Consider the following 13,993-nt stretch of genomic DNA (forward strand, 5'->3'; position numbering starts at 1 on the left):
TGAACGAGTGATTTAACTTGAATAGCACACATTGGGCCACCCCAGCTATGGGAAATTTATACCAGAAATAGTTGAATGGCCACACGAATGTAATAAATGGTGCTCTGCCATGGCAGTGCCAGAATTTAATAATTATTGAGCTTTATCAGTTGCTGGCCCTATAACCAATTTACTGGCATGTTAAAATAACTTATTTGTCCTAGGTAATGTGATGAACTGATTAGTGCTCCTTTTAGAAAGTAGCCTGTCACCAAAGTTGTGCTGCTGTCGCTCTTATCAATACTGACAGCAGGATGCTAATGTTGGTGCTTGGTTTTAGTTGGGGTCCAGTTAATTTTCACACTCCTATTCCAGCATGAAGTTGATTTAGCTTTGCTGCTGATAATAGATATGTCTGATGTGCAGATCAGTTCAGATGTTCCTGCTAGTGTGGTCTTGGAACACAAGGAGCTACACTTTAGCCTGGCACTGTTACTTTTTCTTCTTTAAAAGTGGGTTTCTGAAAGCAGCTATGCTTTTGTCTGACTAAAACAATTAAATTAAGCTTTATATTGATAATGCAATACAGCACGGATTTTCCATTTTGAATCACTGCAGAATTTTAATGCGTTATTTATTAACCCAATGTGGGATTGAAGCCCTGCATGGGAAAGCTGTATATTTGAGTTGGTTGATGTGCTGATATGGTTCCATCTCAACAGGAGTCTTGGCAATGTGGGAGAGGGGATAAGCTGGCATCATAATTTCGGTACTTATAAATTCTAAAGTAGAATGGTACCTTTTCCCTTGTATGAATAACCCTCACTCTAAAATTATTGTTCCAATGTCTGAAGGAACACAGTAAAAATTTTCATTATACCTGTTTCATATCACACTTTTGTGTGTACCTACATCACATGGACTGCAGTAGTTAATAAAAACAGACCATCACCAACTTCTCGAGGGCAATTGGGGATGAGGCAACAAATCCTGGCATAGCCAGTAATGCCCACATCTTGTGAAAGAGTTAAGAAAGCAACCTTTAGGAACAAACGTGATCAACCATTCTCTATGATGTACTTCAAAGTTTCTAAGAAAACACAATTGTTTCTCTTCCAGATTATTTTAAATTATCCTCCCACTAAATTACTGTCCTCTGAAGAACAGGATCTTGTTTGGAAATTTAGATATTATCTCACCAACCAGGAAAAGGTGAGTTGTTTAATAATGTACTTTTTAGTTGCACAAACTGTAGGAGAGTTATTGTTTCATATAATGTAATTTCATGACAATAATTCAATATCGGGCTTTTTAAAAAAAAAAAAAATTTGAATTAAGAGTACTCAATTCTTTTTTTTCCAATTAAGGCGCAATTTAGCGTGGCTAATCCGCCTAGCCTGCACATCTTTGAGTTGTGGGGGCGAAACCCACGGAAACGGGGGAGAATGTGCAAACTCCACACGGACAGTGACCCAGAGCCGGGCTCAATCCTGGGATTTCAGCGCCGTGAGGCAACAGTGCTATCCACTGCGCCACCGTGCTACCCTTATTAGGGGCTTTTCACAGTAACTTCATTGAAGCCTACTTGTGACAATATGCAATTATTATTATTATAATTCAATATATTCAATCATTTTTTTTTTTAAGTGCAGGAAAATTTCAAATTATCTGTTGTAGACTGTAGTTCCAATAATATTATTATTCCCATTATGGCCAGCATGGTGGCCAGTTCGCGATTCTCCCTCACGTTGCCAGAGACTCTGGGCGGAATTCCCCGCTCCCGCGCGGAATCGGGAAGGCCGCCGTGAACTCGGCCGAGTTTCACGACGGCCTCAGAGGCCGCTCCTCGCACCCTATTCACCCCCCTCCCCAGGGGGCTAGGAGCGGCGCTCCGTAAATCTCGGCAGCCGGCGTGCCGAGAATGATGCGACGGCGGCGCCTAAGGGATGTCAGCCGCGCATGCACGGCTAACGTCACGACGGCTGACTGCTCCAACCCGCGCATGCGCGGTTGCCGTCTTCCCCTCCGCTGCCCCGCAAGACGTGGCGGCTTGATCTTGCGGGGCGGCGGAGGGGAAAGGGTGCGTCGCTTAGAGACGCCGGCCCGATGATCGGTGGGCACCGATCGCGGGCCAGTCCCCTCACGATCACAGCCGTGGTACTCACTCCCCTCTCCGCTCCCCACAAGCCACAAACGAGCATTTGGTGCCCATGTTCCCGATGGCAGCGACCAGGTGCGGTTGCTGCTGTCGTGAACTGGTCGGGAACATCAGGCCGCTCGGCCTATCCGGGCCGGAGAATCGCGGGGGGTGGGAGAATCGCGGGGGGTGCCAGGGCGGCGTGTCGTGAGTCGCCCGGCCCTCCAGCGATTCTCCCACCCGCCGTGGGGAGCGGAGAATCGCGCCCTCTGTGTGGCGTCTGCACATTCTCCCCATGTCTGCTCGGGTTTCCTCCTGGTGCTCCAGTTTCATCCACAGTCCAAAAATGTGCAGGTTAGGTTGATTGGTCATGTTAAAATTGCCCCTCAGTGTTCAGAAGGTTAATAATAATAATCTTTCTTAGTGTCACAAATAGGCTTACATTTACACTGCAATGAAGTTACTGTGAAAATCCCCTAGTCACCACACTACGGGGCATGTTTGGGCACATTGAGGGAGAATTCAGACTGTCCAATTCACCTAACAAGCGCATCTTTCAGGACTTATGGGAGGAAACCAGAGCACCCGGAGGAAACCCATGCAGACTCCACACAGACAGTGACCCAAGCCGGGAATCAAACACGTGACCCTGGTTCTGTGAAGCAACAGTGCTAACCATTGTGCTACCGGGCCGCCCATAGGTTAGATGGGGTGGAGGAGTGGGGTTGGGTAGGATCCCCGAGCGCAGACTCCATGGGCCAAATGGACTCCTTCTGCACTGTGGGTATTCTATTCCATGATTCTATTACAATTCCTGGGCAAATTGACCAAAACAGGACATTTGTGATGCATGTGCTTTCAATAGTACAAGGAAATTTGTTGCTAAATTAACTTTCTACTAGTACTAAACGCTTGAAATTGGCCATACATAACACGTAATCTTTACTATATATGTTGTATCTTGAATGATTTCTACAACAGTCACATATATTTTGGCAGTATTTATCAGAGTGGCCAGTCCTAGTTGTATGTTAGTATTTAAATGAGTTGAAAATCAAGGATATTTACCATTGCTCATGTAACCCAGTAATGGTTTGCAAAGCAGCTGCACATGACCGATAAGGAAATGCAAATTTGCACTTGTAAAATTGCTTTACTAAATGTAGTTCCCTTTTATAGGCTTTGACTAAATTTTTGAAGTGTGTAAACTGGGACTTGGCCCAAGAAGCTAAACAAGCCTTGGAATTGCTAGGAAAGTGGAAACCAATGGATGTGGAGGATGGGCTTGAGTTGCTTTCCTCCCAATTCACTAATCCAACTGTAAGGCGGTATGCTGTTGCTAGGTTGCAACAAGCTGATGATGAGGTAAGAATCTTGTAGACTAAATAAGACTATACTCTTGTTGTGGGATCTATTATAAATCTAATAATAGATTCATAACAAATCGTACAGCTTCGTGCACTTGGAGCTGATGAGGGCTAAAAATACTAAAATGTGTTACCAGTTCTAATTTCTCATGTATGTTTTCTAGATTGCAATGATATTTCTAGTTTTGTTTTAATAACTGATTTGCCAAACTTTGTGAGCAAAGGAAACTGAAAGGTTCATTCCCTCTTGGCTGCTGTTGTGTTTCATGGTAACTGGCAGCATGTTGGCAGTGACACAGGACCAAGTTGTGGAGCCTAGTGGAGTTCTCAGAAAGAAATCTTTTGAAAAGTGTGCAATTCATTGTTGCTGCTCACAGTTTTGCTTTTTCCTCTGGTGCTTTTCCAGAAATCTGCCAGAGATTTGTAAGATCTGTATCGCTCATCAACAAATACATCGTCATATTATTGGTGTGCTGTTTGCTGCGACTGGCAATTATGTCAATTATGCCTTGATTACATCAAAATAAACAGGTTTGAGGGTCTAGTGAGCATGCCACAGGTACACGGCAGCATTGACTGCATGTGTGTCGTAATTAGTGCATGCCCCAGATCACCCAAGGTTATTCAACAACTGCCAGACTATTCCACTCCATTAATGCACAGATAGTGTGCAACCTCAAAAAGTGCTGTAGAAATACGCAAGATTCCCAGACAGTTACCACGATACTTTCATCCTGGAGCCACCTACCCTCTCTGATCTCTTTTCACCTTGAAACAGACCTGAATCACCTGAGGAAGGAGCAGTGCTCAGAAAGCTAGTGTTTGAAACAAACCTGTTGGACTTTAACCTGGTGTTATAAGACTTCTTATTGAATTTTTAAAAAAAAGGTAGAGTGGGTCTTGATTTAACATCTTGTCAAGGACAGCATCTCCGACATTGTGACATAATGTGTCAGCCTTGCTTTTTGAGCTCAGTCCCTGGTGTGTAACAAGAACCCGGGACCTTGGATTCAGAGGCAAGCTCACAAATGAAGAATGTTGATTTATGTGACGTACCAGAAAACTGCTGATGCTTGTGGAACCATGTCTAAGCAAGAATGTGCCTTTGCATGCGGAGAAGGTTTGAGATATGGAACAGAGGAGATGACCGATACTGCAAGGGAGATTCAAGATAAATGTATGCATTCAATACAGCTAAAACGTCTGTTTACTGAAAAGCTTCTGTGATGCAACATTATAAAAAAGAGGGAGCCAATTTTATTTAAGGCAAGTAGATAGTCTTGTATTTCAATTCAGTGCTCCCACCTGAAAGGATTTCTGGCCCAGTGCTGTATGTGAAACATGGGACTAATGACAACTTTTGTTGGTACTCCAAGGTTGAATTTTGTGAATTAAAAGAATCCAAAATGCATACTTTTATTCCAGCAAACTAATTAGTTAAGATGCGGCAGAACATTTCTAAAATGTTGGAGGACGAATGAAAGCCAGGAATGCTGTAATATTGCAAACTCCAAAGGATATTTGAATTTCAAAGTGACTAGGCAAGATTTACTGATCTAAATGTGCCTCGATTGTTGTAGTTATAGTGCTAATACTGTAATTAAGCTATTATCATTATTTTTTTTAAAAATAATTTTTATTCAAATTTTTCAGTAACAAATTTTCTCCCAACAATAAAATAAACAAGGTGCAGCAATAAACAGAAAGAAGCACCCCCCCCCCCCCCAATACAAATCAATAAATTAATAACAATACAAAAAAAAAGAAAGTAGTAAACAAACAGTCGCAAAAACAAACCCCCTGAACAGACCCCCCCCCCCCCCCCAGGTTGCTGCTGAGATTGACCACCCTCTAACCTTCCGCCAGGAAATCGAGAAAGGGCTGCCACCGCCGGAAGAACCCTTGTACTGACCCCCTCAGGGCAAACTTGACCTTTTCCAGCCTGATGAACCCGGCCATGTCGTTAATCCCGGCCTCCGGGCTCGGGGGCTTTGCGCCCCTCCACTGTAAAAGAATCCTACGTCGGGCTACGAGAGACGCAAAGACCAGAATACCGGCCTCTCTCGCCTCCTGCACTCTCGGCTTCGATGCTACCCCAAAGATCGCGAGCCTCCAGCCTGGTTCCACCCTGGAACCGACCACCTTGGACAAAGTCCCCGCCACCCCCTTCCAAAACCCCTCCAACACCGAACACGCCCAGAACATGTGGGTGTGGTTCGCCGGGCCTCCCGAACACCTCCCACACCTGTCCTCTCCCCCAAAGAACCGGCTCATCCTGGTCCCAGTCATGTGTGCCCTATGCAGCACCTTCAGCTGGATTAAGCTGAGCTGCGTGCAAGAAGAGGACGAGTTCACCCTCCCCAGGGCGTCCGCCCACGTCCCCTCGTCGATCTCCTCCCCCAGCTCCTCCTCCCACTTCGCTTTCAGCTCTTCCACCGAGGCCTCCTCCTCCTCCTATATCACCTGATAAATGACCGAGATCCTACCCTCACTGACCCACGTCCCCGAGAGCACCCTATCCTGCACCCCCCTAGGCGGCAGTAGCGGGAACTCCGCCACCTGCCACTTAACAAACGCCCTAATCTGCATATACCCAAAAGTATTCCCAGGGGGGAGACCCCATTTCCCTTCCAGCTCCTCTAAAGTCGCAAACTTCCCATCGAGGAAAAGGTCCCTCATCCGCCTGATGCCTGCCCTATGCCAACTCAGAAACCCACCATTTATTCTCCCTGGTGCAAACCAGTGATTGCCCCGTATCGGGGCCCACACTGAGGCCTTCACCCCCCCCCCCCCCCCCCCCCCATGCCGCCTCCACTGCCCCCAAATTTTGAGGGAAGCCACCACCACTGGACTCGTAGAGTACCTTGCCGGGGGAGGGGGAGTGGGAGTGGGGCCGTCACTAATGCCTCCAAACTCGTACCCACACAGGACGCCACCTCCAAACTCTTCCATGCGGCACCCTCCCCCTCCATCACCCACCTACGAATCATTGCCACGTTCGCAGCCCAGTAATACCCACAAATTGGGCAACGCCAAACCGCATACCTCCCTGCCTCGCTCCAGGAATACCCTCCTCACTCTCGGGGTCTTCCGCGCCCACACGCACCCCAGTATACTCTTATTGACCCTCCTAAAAAAAAGCCTTCGGAATCAATATGGGGAGGCACTGGAAGAGAAACAAAAACCTCGGGAGCCTCGTCATCTTAACTGACTGGCTCCTACCCGCCAAAGAGAGTGGCAGCGCATCCCACCTCCTAAACTCCACCAGCCTCAAAGTTTAGCCTATGCAGAGCTCCCCAGCTCCTAGCTATCTGGACCCCAAGATATCTTAAGCTCCTCTCCGCCCTCTTCAACGGGAGCTCTCCTATCTCCCTCTCCTGGTCCCCTAGGTGCAGCACAAACAGCTCACTGTTCCCCACGTTGAGCTTATAGCCCGAAAAATCCCCAAGTATCCTCAACACCTCTGGCATCCCCCTCCCCGCCGGATCCGCGATGTACAGCAGTAAATCACCTGCGTACAGCGACAACCGGTGCCCCCCCCCCCCCCCCCCCCCCCCCCCCCCCCCCACACAATCCCCCTCCAGTTCTTCGAATCCCTCAGCGCCATGGCCAAGGGCTCAATCGCTAATGCGAAAAGCAGGGGAGATAAGGGGCATCCCTGCCTCGTCCCCCGGGACAGCCGAAAGTCCTCCGACCTCCTCCCATTCGTCACCACACTCGCTACCGGGGAACTATAGGGCAGCCTCCCCAAACCCAAACCTCCTCAGCACTTCCCACAGGTAGCTCCACTCCACCCTGTCAAAAGCTTTCTCCGCATCCATCGATGCTACTATTTCCACCTCCCCATCTGCCGGCGCCATCATCACAACATTAAGAAGCCGCCTCACATTGACATTCAGCTGCCTCCCCTTCACAAACCCCGTTTGGTCCTCATGGATAACCATTGGGACCACATCTTCCACCCTCCTGGACAGTACCTTAGCCAACACTTTTGCGTCCACGTTGAGGAGCGAGATCGGCCTGTACGACCCACACTGGAGGGGGTCCTTATCCCGCTTCAGGATCAGTGAGATTATTGCTCTAGACCACCCCCCTCCCTCGCCTCATTTAGGGTCCTCACAAGGAGGGTTGGCCCAGCAGATCCGAAAATTTCTTATCCACCGGGAACCCGTCAGGTCCCGGCGCTTTCCCTGTCTGCATGCTCCCCAGCGCCTCCATCAGCTCCTCCAGCTCGATTGGGGCCCCCAGACCCTCCACCCGCTCATCCTCCACTCTTGGGAATGCCAGCTTATCCAGAAAGCGGTCCATCCCGCCCACCTCCCTAGGGGGCACCGACCGGTACAGCCCCTCGTAAAAGGATCGGAACACCCCATTAATGTCCCTACCACTCCGCACCAGGTTCCCTCCTGCAACTGTGACTCCCCCTATCTCTCTCGCTGCCTCCTGCTTCCGTAGCTGGTGGGCCAGCATCCGACTTGCCTTTTCCCCGTACTCATATACCGCCCCCTGCGCCCTCCTCCACTGCGCCTCCGCCTTCCGGGTGATCAGTATATCTAATTCCGCTTGGAGACTGCGACGCTTCCTCAAAAGCCCCTCTTCCGGGACATCCGCATACCTCCTGTCCACCCTTACCATTTCTTCCACCAACCCCTACCTCTCCCCCCTCTCCCTGTGCACCCGAATAGATATCAGCTCCCCTCTAACCACCGCCTTCAGCACTTCCCAGACCACCCCAACTTGCACCTCCCCATTGTCGTTAGCTTCCAAGTACCCCTCTATACCCCTACGGACCCGCCCACATACTTCCTCCTCTGCCAGAAGCCCCACATCTAACCTCTACAGCGGGCGCTGATCCTTCCCCTCCCCCAGCTCCAGGTCCACGGAATGCGGAGCATGGTCAGATATGACTATCGCCGAATACTCCGCCCCCACCACTCTCTGGATTAGCGCCCTGCTGAGAACAAAAAAAGTCAATCCGGGAATAAGCCTCGTGGACATGGGAGAAAAAGGAAAACTCCCTACCTCCCAGCCTCAAAAGCCTCCCAAGGGTCTACCCCTCCCATCTAATCCATGAATCGCCTCAGTACTGAGGCCGCTGCCGGCCTCTTGCCAGTCCTTGACTTCGAACGATCCAGAGCTGGATCCAACACAGTATTGAAATCCCCTCCCAAGATCAAGCCCCCCCGTCTCCAGGTCCGGGATCCGGCTCAACGTTCGCCGCATGAAGCCCGCATTGTCACAGTTGGGGGCGTACACATTAACCAGAACCACCCGCTCCCCTTGAAGCCTACCACGCCCCATTACGTATCTACCTCCACTGTCCGCCACCACATTCGACGCCACAAATGACAAGCTCTTGGCAACTAAAATCGACACCCCTCGATTCTTCGCATCTAGCCCCGAGTGAAACACCTGCCCGACCCAGCCTCTTCTCAGCCTCACCTGATCCGCCACCTCAAGATGCGTCTCCTGGAGCGTAGACACGTCTGCTCCCAGCCCCTTCAAATGCGCCAAGACCCGGGACCGCTTCACCGGTCCATTCAGCCCCCTCATGTTCCATGTGACCAGCCGAATCTGGGGGGTCCTCCCCCTCCCTCTGCGCCGGTCAGCCATAGCTCTCCCTCGGCTCACAACGTGCCCGCAGAATCCCCCCAGGCCCGTTCCCCATGGTGGCAGACTCCCCTCCCAACCTCCCCCTGCAGCAGCAACCCGGTACCCCCCCCCCCCCCCCTTATTTCCCCCCTAGCTGCTTAACCCCGTAAGTCAGCCGACTCCTGCTGACTCTGGCTGCTCCCACCATCCCAACAACCCCCCGCCCCCTCCGATGCAACACAACCACCATTACCCCTCCCAGTACCGGCCCCGCCCCCTGCTCCTCCAGCGCGGGAAAAAGACAGGCACATGACCCAGCGGGACCACAAACAGCTCCCCAACCCTCCACCAGTGAAAAGACGAAAAAGCACCCAAATACATAAATAACAGCCCCAAAAAGCGAAAAAGCAGAAAAGCAAAAAGGCATCATCAAATACAACCAATAAAAGCAAAAGGTTACCAAGGAGGACAAAGCCTCCGGACTATGTACAACATTCCCCAGCCCCCCAGTCCTCAGTTCAAGTCCAGCTTCTCTGCCTGGACAAAGGCCCAGGCCTCCTCTGGGGAATTGAAGTAGAGCTGGCGATCCTTGTAAGTGACCCAGAGGCGGGCCGGCTGTAGCAGGCCAAACTTCACCCCCTTCCTGTGAAGCACTCCCTTCACCCGATTGAAACCAGCCCTTCTCTTCGACACCTCCGTGCTCCAGTCCTGATAGATCCTGATCTCCGCATTTTGCCACTTGCATCTCAGCACACACTCACGGTCAACGAAGCAGTGAAAACGGACTAGCACCGCCCTAGGCGGCTCGTTCGGCTTGGGCTTCCTCAGCAGCACTCGATGGGCACCTTCCAGCTCCAAGGGTCCCTGGAACGACCCCGCGCCCATTAACGAGTTCAGCATCACAGCCACGTAGGACCCCAAATCCGAACCTTCCAGCCCCTCCGGGAGGCCTAAAATCTGCAGGTTCCTCCGACGGGAGCGGTTCTCCATCTCCTCCATCCTCGCTAGCCACTTCTTGTGGAGCGCCTCGTGCGACTCCACCTTCACTGCCAGACCCAGGAGTTTGTCCTCTCTCTCCGATGCCTTTTACCGTAGCTCTCGGATCTCTGCACCCTGAGCCGTCTGGGTCGCCATGAGCTTGTCCAGCGAGGCCTTAAACGGTTCCAGGATCTCAGCCTTCAGCTCTCTGAAGCAGCTCTAGCTGCTCCTGCGCCCACTGCTGCCACGCTGCCGGCTCCCCGCCTGCCGCCATCTTGTTTTTCCTGCCTCGCACCGTTCTCTGATCCAAAGCCAATTTTTTGACCGCTCCGCTCCTGGTCCAGTCCATCCACTGGCAGATAAGCACAGTGGATGTGTTCCCACCCGGGGAAAAGTCCAACCAGCACCGCTACGGGCCCTTAAAAAAGACCAAAAATAGCGGGAGCTACCGAACGTGCGGCTTAGCTCCGCATCACCGCAACCGGACGTCCAGCTATTAAGCAGCATAAATTGACAGTCAGAATATTTTAGTAACTATTTTCGTCTACGTTTTTTGTTTTAGCTGCATAATACTTTTATCATTCCGATCTGAACTGTTTTTTATGATTCACACATGCAAAATGGCAGGTATTATGAGTATCAATTTGTAGCCATGCAAGTACCTTGTTTGGAATCCTTGTGGATTTTTGAATTCTTTTTAAAAACTTAATTTATGCAATTCTATTTCAAAATTAATTGCTTGAAAAACTTTTTATCCTTGATAGGATTTGCTCATGTACCTGCTTCAGCTTGTCCAAGCTTTAAAGTATGAAAACTTTAATGACATAAAAGTTGGGTTAGAACCAAACAGAAGAGAAAGCAGTCAAACTGCAATGTCTGAAAGTATGTCTGGCTCATTAGTTGGCACTTCAGAAATGGAGAGGTGAGGACAATCTTTCAATAATTTTGCTCTAATTTTAAAGCTGAAACCATTTGCTCTTGCTATTTTCTACTGTGAAGCTCGCTAGTAAAAAGGCATTTTATAAATGCAACTTGTGTTCTCTCATACAAACAATTTGACGACAAACTGATCAATACTGAATTCATAATTTGGCTTCTATGTATTTAACCAGTAAATTAACTTTACCAGAGAGTTTTAACCAGCATGCCTTGGTCCTGAGGCGGTCCAACTTCAGAAAGGATGGAAAATCTGGGGTTGGAAGGACATCTTCGGACTGAGGTGAAGATAAATTTCTGCACTCGAGTTGTGAACCTTCAGTTGAGGTCAATAGATTTTTAGATGCCAAGGAATTGAGGGATAGACTGGAAAAAATAGAGCAGATGTAGAGGTTTATTGACTGACGCAACAGCCTCAAGATTCCTGGTTTATCCTCCAATTTCTATGTTAAACCCTACAGTCTCCCATTAACAGTTGCACAGTGACAGGGGCTTAACTGTTAAATCTGGTTTATATGGATCATAAACACAAATTTTGATTCTTTAGAGACTGGCAGCCATCTGTGAAATGGTAAAAGCTTGTGGGCCTGAACTGTTTGAAGAAACTTTGCCTCAAAATTGGCCAATATTTTTAAATGGCTCTTTAAAAGGGCTTTTGATTTTCAGAACCTCAGTTTCTTTTACCTGTATATTCTAATCCAGAAGTTCCAATTTTTTCAATCATAATGAGAAAATCCTGGTTGAGGATCTGTGAAGTTGTGTTCTATTTGCTCATTATCAGAACACAAACTCAAGATCTTCTTGTACCCGCACATAATAAACACTGATATTTTCAATGAAAACAAGTAATTTCCTGAATACGTATTGATCAGCACAAACTCAACATGCTACTCCCATGTGGCTTTTAAGGAATTCAGATCTGCATTGATAAAGATCAGAAAAAATATATAGTTGTAAGTGTATTTAATTTACTGTTTCTGTGCCTGGAAGGGTAAAACCTATAGTTAAATTCATGCTGGACAAAGGTGTTTGTATGTGTGGGTGCTGGTTAAGTTCCAACTGTTTTTATTGTGCTTGGAGAGGACTAAGGCATGAAGAAAAAATAGGCCAGCCGAGGTATGTTTGCATTGCTTAGTAACTGGGGCCTTGTAAGGTAGAGAAGCTTTTAAGTTGTAGTTTAACTAATTTGATTGAAGTTGGAGGTAGCTAGTGAGAGAAAAGGCAGATCTCACAGCTTGACTGAACGTGGTTGCTTTAAAGGGCTAGAGCGGAATCATCTCTCAGTTTACTGGAAGAAATCTGTGTTAATCCTAAACCCGATATGTAATTTGTTAAACTGATGGAGGGTGGCTGAGTAAAGGAGTATTGTATAATAATCCAACTTTCCATGTTGAGTAAATGTTTTATTTCTTGTTGTTAAACTAATTAGCGGTTCGGTGATACTGTTCCTCCATGTTTTCTTTTAATAAGCTACGGCCTTTGAGCTCGGGTTCTATTCTGGGATCTTCTGTCCAGTTATAACATCAACTGGAATTGTAACAATTAGCAATGCATGTTAAGCCTAAAAATACAAATAGGTTTGTCAGTGCTCATTGTAGATTGTAATTTTTAACACTGTGGTGTTGGATTTTTTAACTAATTTATACTCTGAACATTCTCTTTTAGCTCTCAAATAATCACCAGTCCGTTTCCTCCAGTTTCCCCTCCTCCTCCAGTTTCTAAAGCAAAAGAGGCAATGGATGGAGAAAACCTAGAGGTAAAAGCAGTTGGTGCAAATTGTTACTTCCATAAACATTTAGGTGCTTTTGTTTTCACAAAAAAAATCTCTTCACTAAAAATGAATTATCCATCCCACACATTTCCCAACAAATTATAACTGAAGCATGAAGTTGCCTCCACCTACTCCAACTCCTCATTTTGATTGCCTGCCTTGCCCAAAACACATTCTGGTGTAGTATTTAATAGCCAGACACGCTTTGACCACTTCCTCCTTTTTATTTTGATGGATGTCACCCTGTTCCAAACCATTGCCTAAAACCCTGTTTCAACGACCTGTCATGTTTTCAGTCTCCAGTTTCTCCTCAAGATACCTCTCCCCTCAGTCCCTCAATCTCTGTATTGAGAGTCGCTCCATCCTTGACGTTTTTGCACCTTCACCTCAAGTCCCATTTTATCTCTTCTCTGAAATTACTGCTTTCCTATCCTGTTTCATATCACAAGGTCGTAAGAAGCAGGAGTAGGCTAGTTGGCCCCTTAAATCTGCTCCACCATTCATTAAGAACATGTTTGATCTGAGTGAGCCCTTAACTTCACTTTCCGCTCCCCACCCCCTCCCCAAGAAAGTTGATCCCTCCCTTTTGCCCCTGCCTTCCCACTATGCTTAGGATGCTTTTTGTCTCTTCTACTTCAGAAAGACAAATAAGTGTTCAAAGTCACTGGCATTTCCTTGTTTCTTATTAATTCTCTAGTCATCCTCTTGGGGACTGCCCTGAGGCTATGCCCCTTTTATTTTTGAAACTATACTCTTTCAATTGACTGGAAATTTAGCAATTTGAACTGAGACAGAGCAAACTGTTAAAAATGCAAGGCTACGTTCCAAGGTGAGAAACAAACAAATTGCCCTGGGGAGTGTGAAGGAAAAGACATTTCTGATTTTTTTTTTCTCTAATCCTGCATCCTGAATCTATGCCACTCATCTTTCCTACCACTAACTTTGCCATCTTGTATATTTCCATTTTCAACTTCATATCCACAGTTATCCATGGTTGGTTCTTCCTCCCCTTGGAGTCTTTCCTCCTCTATGGGATGTATTTTTTCTTGGAGTCATAAATTCTGAATTCTCTCTCTGTGTACCCGAACAGGCGTCAGAGTGTGGCGACTAAGGGATCTTCACAGTAACTTCATTACAGTGTTAATGTAAGCCTACTTGTGACACTAATAAAGATTATTATTATTATTATTTTCTTTCCTAAAAGTCAAACAACCCAGAATATTGATTTCTTAA

The 13,993-nt window shown here is 47.6% G+C and overlaps 1 protein-coding gene across 1 annotated transcript in view; it reads left to right on the forward strand.

The window, feature by feature from the left end:
* Positions 1–13,993, forward strand: part of pik3c3 (phosphatidylinositol 3-kinase, catalytic subunit type 3) — a 130,565-nt gene that overhangs the window by 60,101 nt on the left and 56,471 nt on the right. The window contains exons 9-12 of the mRNA XM_038790774.1: positions 1,099–1,191; positions 3,296–3,481; positions 10,818–10,975; positions 12,655–12,745. Of these exons, the coding sequence (XP_038646702.1) occupies positions 1,099–1,191; positions 3,296–3,481; positions 10,818–10,975; positions 12,655–12,745 (528 nt within the window). The remainder of the gene's footprint in view (positions 1–1,098; positions 1,192–3,295; positions 3,482–10,817; positions 10,976–12,654; positions 12,746–13,993) is intronic.

The sequence above is a fragment of the Scyliorhinus canicula genome, chromosome 3 (genome assembly GCF_902713615.1).
Source record: "Scyliorhinus canicula chromosome 3, sScyCan1.1, whole genome shotgun sequence".
NCBI lineage: Eukaryota > Metazoa > Chordata > Chondrichthyes > Carcharhiniformes > Scyliorhinidae > Scyliorhinus > Scyliorhinus canicula.